General features: G+C 35.8%; 1 protein-coding gene across 1 annotated transcript; it reads right to left on the bottom strand.

Annotated features, from left to right (window-relative positions):
• Positions 1 to 570: 570 nt before the first annotated feature.
• Positions 571 to 13,058, bottom strand: LOC117242454. The gene is made up of 3 exons (XM_033509135.1): positions 13,046 to 13,058; positions 12,856 to 12,984; positions 571 to 843 (listed from the first exon to the last, which is right to left on the bottom strand). Exons 1-3 carry the CDS (start codon positions 13,056 to 13,058, stop codon positions 629 to 631), a joined length of 357 nt encoding a protein of 118 aa, XP_033365026.1. The 3' UTR covers positions 571 to 628.
• Between the last annotated feature and the right edge of the window lie 2,088 nt (positions 13,059 to 15,146).

Raw genomic sequence — 15,146 nt, 5'->3', positions numbered from 1 at the left:
CCAAATGATCTGATATCAATTCCTTTGTTCTTTCTAGATTCACAAAATTAGATCTAGGTTGTCCTTGATCTTGTAGAAACCTAACACATTGGAGCTTCAACTTAGTAACAATAAAAGCCTGAGATTAAACCGAATCCACGTGCTCTGATGGATCTAAGTTCTGTTAAATCTCCCAAATGCCTGATAGGAGTATCAAACTTTGGATTGTTTTAAAAATTAAAGGTTTAGGCTGTCTTACCCACCTCCGCGCGTACTTTCAGGCTAGTAATCTTAGATAATTTTCACATTTCACCGCCAAGCGACAAATTTTCTCCCTGGGAAATTCATATAGTTCCATATCAGCCCACTCTGGATTAGGGTTAATAAGGAGATTCTATGGATAATTCAAGTGTGTAAACAGGATTCCTTCCTCCTGGTGATTCTTTGAAGATCCTTAGGGGCTATCGTCAAGTTAATAGAAGCATTTAAACCTTTCGTGAAAGTTTGAATCTCCCTACGTGACAAAATTGTCAGTGGTTTCCTTAACGATTATCCAACAAGCTTCTCCGGTAACCGGATAATTTTTTATCAGGCGAGAACTCGAAGTATGAAAGTTGAAGACGGAGATTTAAATTATAGGCCTTTGTTCTCAAGTCACGTACAAAATTTTAGTGATTCCGTTCTGATCAACATATTGTACAGCTTCTATGACTCCTCGAAATTGTCTTCTTCTTTCAGTACACCAATCTGAATGTCCTGGACGTTCCCAAAGATCAGCTCTTCTAGATTTTCTCCAAGATCGATCTTTAATCATCTGATTCTCATTTATCGAACATAGTGCAGGAACATTGGCTTCCAGAGAGTCTAAACTTCATGTAAAACAATCTTCTTAAATTCCTTCACGTCCACATAGGACACCAAATATTCCTCTAACTGCTACTCTTCCTCACAGATAGTGATTTGTAAGATGCAAGAAAATTGTATGATCCCTCGCGCGTGAACTAGGACACCAATTAGCACATAGAATCCTGTATCTACGAACACACAACACAAAGTGAAGACAGACCTAGCTGTGCCTCATCGAGAATGGCCTCAGCTAGCACAAACACCACGAGGATCGAATGAAGAGGCTCCCTAACTATCTTCTAACACCGAATACACGTCGAATACCACTCACCCCTACAGTTATCCTCTTTTATCGACGAAAGAACAGGAAATACCTGTTGGGATGGAGGAGCCTGAGTCGGTTGGAGCAATTAGACGTCACACGCTAGATATCGATTCCCAGGCTCATCCTTTTCACGCCAACCATTCATTAATCGTTGCTCCTCTTTACTATAGAGCTCTTCAGCTAATTCAACAGTTCAGCTTTCAGTCTGCTTGCTTCACTGTGCTCTTTCTTTCCCTTTCTTTGCTTTCGGTATCTAGATCCCTTTAGTTGAATGACTTATTTGACTTCTCATCAGATCACCTTTGAAACTTTCCGTCAGATACTTTGCTAAAGCAATCTGTTTGAAGATCCTCTAGAGTAGGGCGTTCTATTTCGACTAGTTTGGCACAGGGTTACGAAATATGCGTAGAAAGCGACGATCGGTGGAGGATGATGACCTGGACTAGTTTCTGAAGATGGCTGCTGTGTTCTCGTACAGAGGAACACAGAACAACTGATTGTCGATTGTGAAAGGACTTGTAGCCCTCGTTGCTAACGACAGGAAAGCATGTGCTCTTTAAAAGACTTTCACTATCAGATGACCATGATGTAAAAAGTGAGAGAGAGAGAGAGACGTGAGAGACGAGTTGCAGTTGATAAGTCAGTTAATTTCAAAGTTTTGGAAGCTTCAAAAACTGATACAAAGTTACTTCACTCATCAGGAAGTTTGTATTGTTATCATTTCCTTGTTCTTGGTAGAATTTCAAGTGAGTTAGTGGATCTTTGAATTAATTGCAGATTATTTTATTTTGCAAGGATGCCTATCTACTCGATTATTAAAATTATTAATCGTTAACTAATTACGTATTTGGTTTATTGTGTTACACATTCGTCCTAATTCGGTTCTGAAAATTTTCGATTATCTACAATAGTCTGGTAATATTTTCAGTCGCACATAGCCGAGATTTTCAATTTCCTAGGAAACTTCTTAGAGAAAATGCTCGAAATCTTGGTAAAGGTTTCTCGAATATCGATTTCTCGTCGACTAATATCAAATTCGCGGATGGAACGGTTCGATTTCCTGCTCGAAAGAGCATTTAGCATTACATGAAAATCCAACGAATCATCTGTATGAATATATCATTTCTCAATAACGTATTTTCCAAGAGAATTGATTCGTCGAATTTTAATTTATCAAGTTTTCTGTACAGAAATATTATTTTAAGTAAATAATAATAAAAGATTGACAGATAATATGTTCGAAATGAAACTGTTTTATTCCATATATATATATATATATATATATATGTAATATAAATAACCTCTAAAACTTGCGTGTTCTGCAATGACCTCATTGTTTAAATGGGATTGCCTTGTTTTGTATGCAGAAATAATTTTCAGAATGGATTTATATAACGCGTCTCTTTTGCCTGCTAACAATACAGTCAGTGAAATGGAACTTTGCCGTTTTACTGGTAGAAATAATCTTCAAAATTGGTAGATATACGTCTTGTATTATAATATTAGTAATATTTAAAACATTAGTTGAAATAATTTTAGATACAAGCATTTTTAATTTGACAAATTTTGTTAATGCGAAGACATTCTTATTTCATACGTAAGAGCGTCGTTTGTGTCGAAAAATTAAACAGAATGAAATTTAAAAAATTCCATTTTTGTTTAAATATTTCGATAAAAATCTTCGTCACACTTATTGAACAATTGTAGTACCTTAAACGTTGAAACAAAGTTATCATTTTTCCCCATTTCAGAAGAGTGATAAATTTTACCTCTGATTTTATAGAAATATTCACTACGGTTATAAACAATTACTAAATAAAACGCAATAAAATTTTGTCCATTTCAAATGAAACGTCGATTTTCTACAAAAATTATTTTCGTGAAAATACTCCTTCGTCATATTCAATCGTTGTACTAGCATTTTTCTACACCTGCCACATTTGCACACACCGGTCTTTTTCTACTTTTACAATTTACCACATATTTCGTCGCTAGTATATTTCTTCATTTTGTGATCTTTGCAGTGAAAAAATTGTTATTGCATAAAAATATCACAGTTAAGAAATGGGATAAGTGAATTAATAATTAACATATTATTTACGATAATACTTTTTAAAATCCTTTATAATAATATTTCCAAATTTTAGTTACTATTACAATATTCATACGTAATATTTATTATTTACTATTCCTGTAATAACATCATTAAAAAAATCACAGTATTTCTTTCCTACAACATTTATTATATAGTTTACGACACGTTAAAATTTTAACATTAAATAATATTCATATCTTTACACTCTATCTTTATTTCCTAATAGCATGATATTACCATAATAGCTATTAAATTTAACATGTACTACAATCTTTATTAATTATTATTATAATGCATATTACAAAATGTAATTTCATTCTATCTGATCAATACGTTTTCTCACATTTCGTTTGAACCTTAAGAACGACATTTAAATAGAAAATAGCAAAGTTCTTTTTCCAGATTTCTTAGAAAATCCGCACGAAGAAGGTTGACAGGCGTAATCACGATTTAAGAAAATAGCATAAACGCGTGACTCGCGGTGGTATCGAAGTAATCAACTGGGTCGAGGCTGGAATTTTTAATTTCCTCACAAGCTGCGTGGGTTTTTATTAACCATTAGTCGGCAAATTGGTCGGGAAGCTCTTTTTACACTGTGATTGGCTATGGACCCTCCCCCCTTCCCTTCGTTGCGTAGAAGTTCTTCAATTTTGTCGGTGAGTGGAAAAAAATACGGAAAAAAAAGTCACCGAGAGAGTTGCCAGGAAATTGGATCCACAAAGGACAGAGGACCGTCAAGTGTCGAGAAAATTCGCCGAGAAACTCGAAATTTCGCCGCAAAGCAAGGAATGTCTACGGTACATGGGAACACGGCCTTGAAGCGGGATAACGATGAACAATAGAGTATTTTACAAAGTTTCATCTGTCGTATTGAGTTAATGAAACCGTGATACGTTGAAAAAAATGTTCTATGATAATTTTGCATCATCCGAGAAAAATACATTCGTGTTCGATAATTAATAAACTTGTAAAATTTGTTAAAAATGTATTAAATGATTTTTAAAGAGAAGAAAAATGTTACCGTCTACGATCAATGAGAATCTATTAGGCTGTATAACAAGGAGATTAATATTCGTGTTTATTGATTCTTCGTTTTGAAGGAAAGACGGAGATATAGATTCCTTGAACGTAAAAATAAATGTATTTCTTTCTCGTTATGAACATTATGTTACGTCTCCTCTAAAACTTTCATTTATATTAAAAAATCTAGATCATCTAATGAAGATATCGCGGTAGAGAGAGAAAGTGGAAGTAGAAAGAGACCACATATGGTCAGACCGGTTCTCGTTCCTTTTTAATTTCTCATGTATATCTTTATTTTATTAAAAGCAGAGGAAACCGTTACCTCGATCTTTCTTATCGTGATCTTTAAAGAGCCATCTGCTTGATAAAAGTGTGATAAAAATAAATTAAGAACAAGATTGAAATATAGCGATGTGAACAAGACCGTAGATAGTCAGACACTGTGAGACTCCTATAAAGATATTTATTCAGAATATTCTGCAGATTATAAAGCAGGTATAAAACAACAAGTTTACGATAAAATAACTGAAAAATAAATGCAGCGATAAACATTTGATCGTTTTGTTTATCAGAAAATATTTAATAATACAAAAATAAAATTTATAGCAGCATCGCAATAAATTTTCTGCAGGAAAATATGGCGTATAACCATGGAAGCGTAAGAAAAGAGGTAAAGGCGTAAAAATAAGATTCAATAAGAGCATCTGATTTTCTACGGTGGAGGCAGAAACAATTTGTTTATGGTATGGTAGTATCCCAATGGGGTTGCGTTTGAAACGTTACTTTACAGGAAGAACTCCATCTTCCTTGAAATCCGATTAAAGATTTCCGCGTATCGAATAAACAGGAAATCAAGTTACGTGCCGTTAGGTGACACTTTCTTCTGCGGCCCTTTCACGATCAATAATCTGCCAGTGAACCCGGTGGCTGATTAATTTTTCCTTAAACGAAAGCGCGAGTCGACCAGCGAGTCATCGATTTATACCGCTGTCTTTGTTTCTCAGCATCGACAACTGTGTTAAGTGTTGACAGTATATGGGGTCGTAGAATGTAGTGGTCGAAGCTATTTTATTTCCTCTTTACTTTTTTACGAACCTTTTATGTTTTATTCATCGCTTTTTTTTTTATGCATTTAGAACTTTTATTGTGCGTAATGTATTTTTAATACTATTTACGTGTAACATATTGATTTGTTTTTGTTTTTTTATCAATTTTCTGTGTTCTCACTTTTTCACTCGTTTTTTTATTCATTTGGAATTTGTACTGTATTTCGAATAATTCAGGCGTTACATATATTGACGTTATATCTAAAAATAAAGAACTGAAACCTTTGTAGATATGTACAATATGTCTGATCACATACAATCCCACCCTACTTACTTCGCTATATTGCAATCCTGCGTTCGATTTATTTCTCTCAAACGATTTAAATTCACGAATATAAAAGAAAATTATAGTAGATGCCATTTAAAGCCCACGATAAAGAAATAGAGATATGGATGTTGTTATATCGAAAAACAGCCTCCTGTATTTTTAATAAAAAAAAATCGCAAATAATATTCCAGACAAAGATATCAACAAGAATATTGAAATTCACCAATTATTCAATTACAAATTACTCTTCTTCACTTCTCCACTTTTTCATCCGCGTTAAAAATTTATTCACGTGCAGCAATGTTATTAAGAAATTTTCGAGCAAAAGATCTCTCTTAAAAAATATCAAATCATTTTCCAGGTAACCAGAAAAATAATTTTCAATTTTACTCGAAAACCAACTAGTTTCTATATAATCTCGCTTATCCCTGCAGCAAATACAGGCTCGAAACTGGAGGAAGGGAAATTAGCTTTATTCGTCCAAGGGTAGGATTCAGGTCAAAGTTCACGTTAGAGGTCAGTTAGAGTTAAAATCGTCTTCCGATTGGTCAGTGTCAAGGTTCGAAATTAATGGTGCTAATTGGTACAGGATGTTCCAAGTGTTTCATTTTCCAGAGCTCGCCTTCGAGGATGGTGGTTCATTATAGGATACCATAGGTGATTAAACTATACGTCATGTGATTAATTAATTTGTATAACTGTTTGCTTGCAGTCCATTCATCTCGACCGTACTGCAAGAAATGTTAATACGTTAATAGAAATACGATTTTAACGTTTCGTATCTTTCGTAAGACTTTAAGGTGCTAAATGAAATTAGTAGCGAGTTTAAAGAATTGCCATCGTCAAATGGTCCTTGATACGAATAATCTCTGTAGTTAATAGGCTATTCTTTTAGTGGATTAAAACATCCGACACGATTCCAGGCAACACATACAGTGAAACAAGTAGAAATGGACTGTATATGATCAGACATATCGAATCTGCTTTCAATAATGAAATTTACTATTTCTTACAAATTAGTATGAAAGAGAATTGAAGGCGCTGACTTCCTGAGAGGTACAAAACACTGTTTTTCAGTACTCTACTATATATCTTTCTGTTTTAGTTATGCTCTTCAAGTATTATATTAGTACATATTAGTGTTATTAGTATATCAAAGCTATGTTTAGTTAAACTCTTGCTTTCAAAATTGAAGTTCCTTTGAAGTTTGTGGTTAATGGAGTTCTTAGAGTAGACATACAAAATTTAGTAACAAAGACATAAATTGAATGTAAAAACGAAATATAGTATTATAAGTACAAAGGGGTCGTATATAGACAGACATCCTATTCTCCTTTCATAAGCAACAAATTTTAAAGAGATTAATTTTCTTCAAATATGAAAAACCAAGTAAAAATATCTTTATGATCAAAGAGGAACGACTTACCCCTAAGACCAAAGAAAAACTTGCCTTACGTAAGAAAAGATTGTTTTATCATCCGAAACTTAATCTAGTACTACTTTAATACATATAAGGTGTTAGTGTAACTTTCGTTCATTGCAAAATTGTTGTTATTACAATTTTCTTCCCTCATTGAGTTACGTTTGCCAAGATACAAAAGGGTGGGTTGATAAAAGCACGAATGCTATTCAGGGTTGCTTAATTAAGCCAGGATGGCCGGCACGGTTCGCGATAAAAGAGCCACTCGCAATTAAGCCTGTAATACGCGATTCTTTCTTATGAGGCTGAGCTAAGTGTCGTTGATAAATTGAACAGAAAACGAGGCGGTTTTGTTTCCTTCTGACGTAGATGCTCACGTTTTCCCGGTGTTCAGCGTTTAAAAATAGCTAGCGGAAATGTTTTGCTGGATTAAAGAATATCATACTGTCATTTTCCTTTTGCTAATTTGTACAACTGCCAGCTTGAAATACGTTCCTCGATTTATTCAAGCCTTTTAAGTTCGTTTATTCAAACCAACGTGGAATACGTTTTGTAGATGGATTTATAAAAATAATCCACAGAAATATAAAATAGAAGTATGTACGATTGAAGACAATGAGCGAGGGACTGAAGATAAGATGAGGATAAAATAAAGTAAAGAATGAAGTGTGCTGGAATGAGAATCGTTAGCAGTCTTTTTCTAAAAACTCTTTTTTCATTAAATAAAATATATTACAGTGAAAATTATATTCATTAATCATTTAAAACGTACTATTTTATCTTGTTTTTGTGAATTTTCTAAATATATGGAACATTTATAGTGTTACAAAAATTGTCCTTAATCCTTATTTGTAGTAATTAAATAATAAATTTCCCTTAATTTTGTTGGTATCAAAAATAGTGTAATAAGTTACATAATTGCGAGAATAAACAATAGCTGGGATATTTATTGAGTGCTCCCTTTGAGGGTATGGATAATTTTATTTAGTATCGCGCTGTTAACGATCAGGTGCAATTAATTGACATATGCCAGGGGCTCTGCGTTGACAATCGATGACTGCCCATGGTTATAGTCATCGAACCCCTCGTAATTGATGACAGAAGCTGCGTGCGATAACGAAGTCACACACCGTAAGCTACACCTGGGAAATAGACCTATTTGCTCGAACGATGAACTTTTTGTTTATTTTCGCTCGTGAAATCTGCGTTTTCGTGTAATCTATTATCTTTAATCAATATTTTTAAAATAATCTATTTTAATTACCATTGACATGAAATTAATTTGTGAGTGTATATCTACGATTACGTAGTTCCTAATAATTCATAAAGCTGTAAAAATTCCAAATTTCAAAATATCTCTAGTTGTCAAATTTATTAAAATAGTAAAAATCGATTTTTGCCATGCTATACTTAATGACAAGTAAAACTACCAGCAAGGGTCAATTCTTCGTGAAAAAGTGGACAAAAAACGTAGAATAGAATTCCCTTATTTACCGCTTCATTTCTTAAATAAATAAGCCTGAAGATCGGGTGGTTTGTCAGGAAGACACTATCTGCACGAATTTTCAAATTCCATATTCTCCGAAACGAAGACCCGTACGAAAAAATTGCACAGCACATTTTCGACGCATTTTTAAATAAAGAATCCCTCGGCACTCGATTAAGGAAGAAATTTTTAGAGATTTGATAAATAACCCTTTTGTCCAATAGATTAATTCGTATACGTGGCGTTCTTTATTAAAACGCTGTGTAGCTTTCCGTTTAACCTTTCCCATCCTTCTTCTGCCCCTCTGCTATTCGATAAATTTTGTAAATCCGGCCGTTAATGAAACGGAAAGAAAAGCTGAATACGCGTGAGGCACGGTAGAAGCCGCTGAAGGCAGCCAGCTTGCAGAGCAAGTTCTTTTTTATCGAGGTAGGCGGACTTTTCGTTCGTGCGGCTATAAACGCGATTTATCGCGGTAGCTACGATGAATTCCCAGTGCTTTCTTTCCTCCTCGTTTCTACTCTCTCGGAAACGAATATATTTTTCTACGGTAAAGAACGTGGCTATGGTGAAAATGTGATGGAATGAGAGGAAAGGTGATATCCTTTGATACCGATCGCGGTATAAGAGAAGTAAATTTCGAAATAAAGTTCGAGCAAAAAAAGAAGAGATTATTGAGTGGATTTCTTTTGTACTCGTCTGACCACATACGTTTCTATTCTACTTACTGACATAGAGAAATGTTTATATGTAGCTGCTACAATTTCAGATATTTCGAATCACTCAAATATTCAATATTAATTGCAAATTAATGCCACAGATATGAAGAACGATCCCTTTTGGGTTAATAAATTTTCGAGGCACAAATTTCCCAAACTAACAGAATTCTCCTCTAACTGTTGTCTACGTTCTTGTAATTTATGAAACATGTAATGCTTCCAAACTTTTGGCCACTGGTCTACATCTCGGGACAATTTCCAATAAATGCATTACCACAGATACTCGTTCCAATACAATTTTAGTTTCATGGATATCCACAAACATGTTCAAACGGACTTCCGAAAACAGGTCGGATTTTCTTCCAACTTCAACAAAGCGAAAAAGTATGCTATCAAAGCAAATCGAAGCAACTCGTCTCTTCTTCTCCCTCAATTTCTTTGTTTCTTTATTCGATTGCCTGGTGTGTGACACGATTCAACGGAATCAAACTTTGCCAGCTCAAACACGAAACCAAACGAATTTGCCTGTGGAAAGAAGCATTGTCGAGTTATCGCCTTTGTACCGCTTTCTTGCCACGCGTTTCCGTGAAAGAACACTTCAATAGTGCCGTCACTACGCTCTAACTATCGTTTAATCCGCTTATCGACAGTTTTCTTTGTAACGAGCAAGGTCTTTGACAATTTTCAACGTTTGAAAAAGATCATAGAATAAAAATGATTTTCTATTTCATTGTATTTCGACTAAAAAATCTAATTGGAAACTTAAAGTTAATTAAAATGTTGAATTAAATCATGTTAACATTCATCTGATTCGGTGCAATGGTATATGCAGAGTATAAAGAGATAGGTTAGGTTAGATTTGCGTTAGAGTATGTAATTGCTAGATATTTAATATTAATTTCCGTTCTGTAGACTATGATGTAAATTAATGTTCTATTATGGAGAGTGTGAAAATGGAATGTACGTATAGAATTGTATTGTGGAATATGAAATTAGATGTAAAATAAAAAATTAAATACAATTTAAAATATAGAATATGGAATACGAAATGGAGTATAGAACATAGAGCGGACTGTAGGATTCTGTCCAATGCTGCATTTATATGCAACAAAATAAAATAAATATGATACGAAATATAGGGCATGAAATAAATATAACAAATATGAAATACAGGAATAAAATCAAATAATTTAACCTTAATTGTAATAGCAGCTTACAGCCCGATTAAACTAGGCAAATTAAACGAAAAGAAAAAAATATCATAAAATTTATAACGAAAGATATATAAAATCTACTTTTTATATAACAAATTGAGGTTTCCACTGAGGTAAAGATTCGAACTTTTCTGTGTACAAAAGAATTGGAATTTTCTTATCTAAGGATGATATTGCAATATTTTCTCTGGAAGAAAAAGATTGACATTTTCTTAACAAAAGATTGGAATTTCCTCATGACAGGTAATAAATCGCCATTGTATAAGTATATAAAGCCAAGGGGACAGCCGTTTTCGTTCGTCAGGCAGCGATTAAATTTTACAACGCGGTACTCCGATACGGTGAAAGTTGCGCAGCACAGTTTCCACGACTTTTCAGTCCCGGAAACAAACTCCCCACGGGATTCGGCTGACTAGGCACGCTTTTATTTCACTTGCTTCAGCGAACCTATTTCGCGCGAACTACGAGTCGCTGCACCCTTGCTTCCAGACGTTGGTTTCGCTTCCTATTATTTTCTCGATGTCTCATCGTTGTACTTTTAAGGATATGATGAAAATCCAAGAACTTTTCCAGATTTCAAAAATGCAACTTGGACAATTTTTTAATCATTTGAATGTAGGAATTTCGTTAAATACGCGAACACCTTTATTTGTTTCTAATTAAAAAATACAGGCGTGACAACAAATTCAAGCTGTTAAACTCACTTTGTTGCAAATTTAACAAATTGAGAAATGGGATCTAAATAGAAGATTGATCTCAACTATTGGTCATTGTAAGGAATATTTTATTTCAAGTATTATGTGCATCCTTATAATTTATATAATTTAAATTTGAGACAGATGTCCAAAATATGCTCACAGTAATTATTAGTACGAAAAACGTAAAAAAAAATTATATAATATAAAAGATTGCATGGAATAAATATCAATAAAGAAAGGCTTTTTTTTCTTCAAAAAGGAATGAAAGGTATAAGCGTTCCGATCAGCTTAATAAATCCTTTGATTGTATAAGCTCCATCTGCTTGAACAAATGGCAGTTAGATATTCGGCTTTGCATAAGCACATACTGTGACGCGAACATAAGAACAAAGGCAAATTGCAATTGAATTTTTAAAGCTCCAAAATACTGGAGCTCTTTTCCATGTTCTGTCGTTTTAATAATCAATTTTCAAGCACGTACACAAGAATCCCTTAACGCTCGTTAACACCAAATATTTTACATTCTCAGGGGACAATTGCTCGCTCTAAAATATAATGACTGTCAGAAGTTTTCACCCATGATATATTTCCACTTTTACTTATACAATCATCGATAAAATTCTTCTTGTACAAAATCATACATTTTACCATTCTTTTGTACAAAATGTTATCTTGTGAAGCAATACATAACGTAAAATTATTTCTTGTAAATAAAAATTCTTCTATAACAAATAAATATAACAAAATTGTTAACGAAACCTCTAATATAATAATAGTAAGAAAATTCTACTTGCAATAATGATGGAATTACAAATATGCTGATATAATAACCTTACTACTCACACTGATATAATATCCACACTACCACACTGACCAGAAACTACTGACAGCTATTGTGTACTAAATATCCCTTATCTACCCCAAATTCCACAACTGCCAGTCCACTTTTCAGGCTACTGACATTAATCCAATAAACTAATAATAAAACTATCAGGAATATAGTAAAAGTTTAACTAGAAACTTTTGCTAGCTACGGGTATACCAGATATCTGTTATCCAGCCCAAACCCCATAATGGCAAGCAACTTTTCGAAACTAACCTATACCCACAGTATCAACTACATAGACGTTTCCTTCCAATTGATCCCAGACCTATTGTGCAAGCATGAATATTACCATATATTGTCAATTTCAACCTATCCAATCACTACTGTAGACTTCCAGTTCCAAATACTTCCAATTCTCTGTCAAAATTACTGAAAAACCCATTATCTGCTTTTCGAAAGCGGAAGAACCCTCATACAGTGTCATACCTACTATGTCATATACCAACACTATCATACGCTTCCAATTTTGACAATTAATCACTGACAGATATCACAAAGCTTCAATTACAAGTAATTCCTGCCACCACCCCGTGCCCAAATCGTTCAAAAAGCCATTAACTGGTTCCCTGAAGCAAGAAAATTATCAAACCACCTAAAACCTGCCAAATCCGAAAGCAACTATCATGTCCAACAGATCGTACATCCGTCAATGTGACAAAACAACAAGTACCGGTTCTTGAATCCAAAAATTCAACCCTCGTGGCGTGCAGACACCCCTAGGCCGGAAATGACTGTGGAAAATCGGCAGACAAGAGGAAGAGAGCGGTTGGCGATGGGTCGCGTCACGCACCAGGCACGTTAGCGCGGAAAAGTTTGCGGCTGTGGGCAGCAGACAACAGGTAGCAAGCCACACGGCCGCGCAACCCTCTTTCGAATCGAACAGATCCATTTTTCTGCTGGCTTACTGGCTGCCTCGGGCCTGTTTTTCTTCCGGCTACTTCACCAGGGTACGAGAACGCGTAGTCCCAGGGGACACATGCCTGTCCAGTACATCTGGTCACAGAAATGCCACACTGGTCGACTACGCGGATTTCCGCAACGATCACGCACTACATCGGCGAGAAATCGGGTACAGAAGTTGATAAAAAGAAGTTTGAAAAGGATTGGAGTGGTTTGGCTTGGTTTGAGGGTAGGTTCAGCTGTCTGTGTGTCTGATAGGGGTTTCTATTACGCTTTTCTGGAATCAGAACGAAGCGTTGAACAGTGTTTGAGAAAGTTTGAACGCCTAGATTACGAAAGGCAAAGGTTTGAAGAAGTTGAAGTCTGTGGTAAATAATTTTCAGATGGGATTAAAATTCGTCAGAAATATGAGGCGTTAGGAAACGTACTTGACGGTGACAGCGAAAGACTACTGGAAATTAACACGTTTACACGGATTTACGACAAAATTATGAATTTTCTTTGGACATTTGTTATTCGTAACTCACGAGACGATAAGAAATTTGTATGAAAGTTCACATGGAAAGTCTGACATGGGGAACGATGTTGTGGGAAGAACGCGTAATACCGGCGCCACGTGCACCTCGTTTCCTACGTTCCAATCGCCAGAACAACGATCTCCAAAGACAGCTTGAATATCGATAACAACGAAGAAACGTCACTTTTAACCCCACGTTTCTACAAAACAAAAACCCTTTGCACTTCCACAAACCGCAACCCTTAATCAAGTCAAAAATCCCATCTATAGCAACCTTAGTGTTCCCTTCAAATATAAATTAACACAAATACGGCACATAAACAATACAAATCTAAATCTTCAATTGCCACAAGCCCAGAAACTACAACAAATCATACCAAGCCCATAAAAGAACGTCCCAAGACCAATCTAACCAAAATCTAACCGCAAACACGGATCTGTCAGTCTCATTCGCACTAGTCCCGTCGATAGAGAAGCAGAAATCACGACTGCATCCGCATTCTCCGTTGCAGAAGGTTACCTGAGTGCCTATATAGCCGCCTACCGCGTCCTTTCACCCCACTTTGCACGCAGAAGGGGTGCACGGATAGTAAACCGCGGCGATGCTGACGCAGGGCACCTGGTGCAACCGGAAGCTGGGTCTACAACCCGACACAGACACGCAGACACTGGTCCAGACGTTTTTGACGACACCTGGGGTCAACACGGATTTGACAACTTGAACTTAGTTGGAAATTGGCGATGTTTGCTGGCACAGGGATGGATCGGGGGATTATAAGAGGGTTGTTTGGTTCGTGAAATGGTAGAGAGGTAACTGGTAGGACGGTGGAACGACGAACGTACCGCGAGGAAGCTCGGTGCTTCCGAGCCGAAACGATGAGCTTGTGCGCTGTCGTATTAACGTTTACGGCGGCCGAGACCCGACTGACGGAACGATTCTCTGTGTGGCGTCGCCGTAGCACAGTAACGTAACATCCGGAAAACCGGGGGGCACCGCGACGCCGCCACCGTCATGATTTTCCTTGTTTTTTTTTCTCTCTGCCTGTTGGTAGTCAAACTCTTACGCTCGATTACGTTCGATTCTCTGCTCAATGCGTATATGGTTTAGTTTGCAATTGGGCGATGAGATTGATTGGATTGCTGATTCGTTAAAACTTTATTTCGTGCGTTCGTTTGTATTGCTTTGAATCAGGTGAGAATTTTTATGACGTAGTTTTCTTATCCTTCCTTTTTATTTTTGTCAGGATTGTATCATACTGCGTAACTGAGAGATGTTTTGGGGAATATTTGTGTGACGCTTATGAATAATTTTTATGTTAAGGTATGTACAATAACGTGTGATGGAAAATAGTCGAATTATAGAGGGAGAATTGTAAATTTTAATTAAAGGCTCGCGATAAATTCCACAATTTAAAATAGCATGAGGAAATCCCCCAAAATATGTCTATCACAATTGGAGTGTTAGACGAAGAGAAGATTGTTAATCGTAAAAGACTTTCTAAATAAAGTTTCTAACATTCCACTGGAATTTCCGGTTAACGCTTCTCATAGTCTTTACCGATGATCACAACGGTGCCGGATAATGTCGACGACATCGTTGGTGGCCAGCATCGCACTAACGTTCCTCTGCGCCGACTGTTTTGCAAAAATTAGGTCAGACGTGC

Source organism: Bombus vosnesenskii, unplaced genomic scaffold (assembly GCF_011952255.1).
Source record: "Bombus vosnesenskii isolate JDL3184/JDL3185 unplaced genomic scaffold, Bvos_JDL3184-5_v1.1 scf7180000016274, whole genome shotgun sequence".
Taxonomy (NCBI): Eukaryota; Metazoa; Arthropoda; class Insecta; order Hymenoptera; family Apidae; genus Bombus; species Bombus vosnesenskii.
Note: the sequence above shows the minus strand (reverse complement) of the source record. Positions and strands in the feature narration are given on the sequence as shown.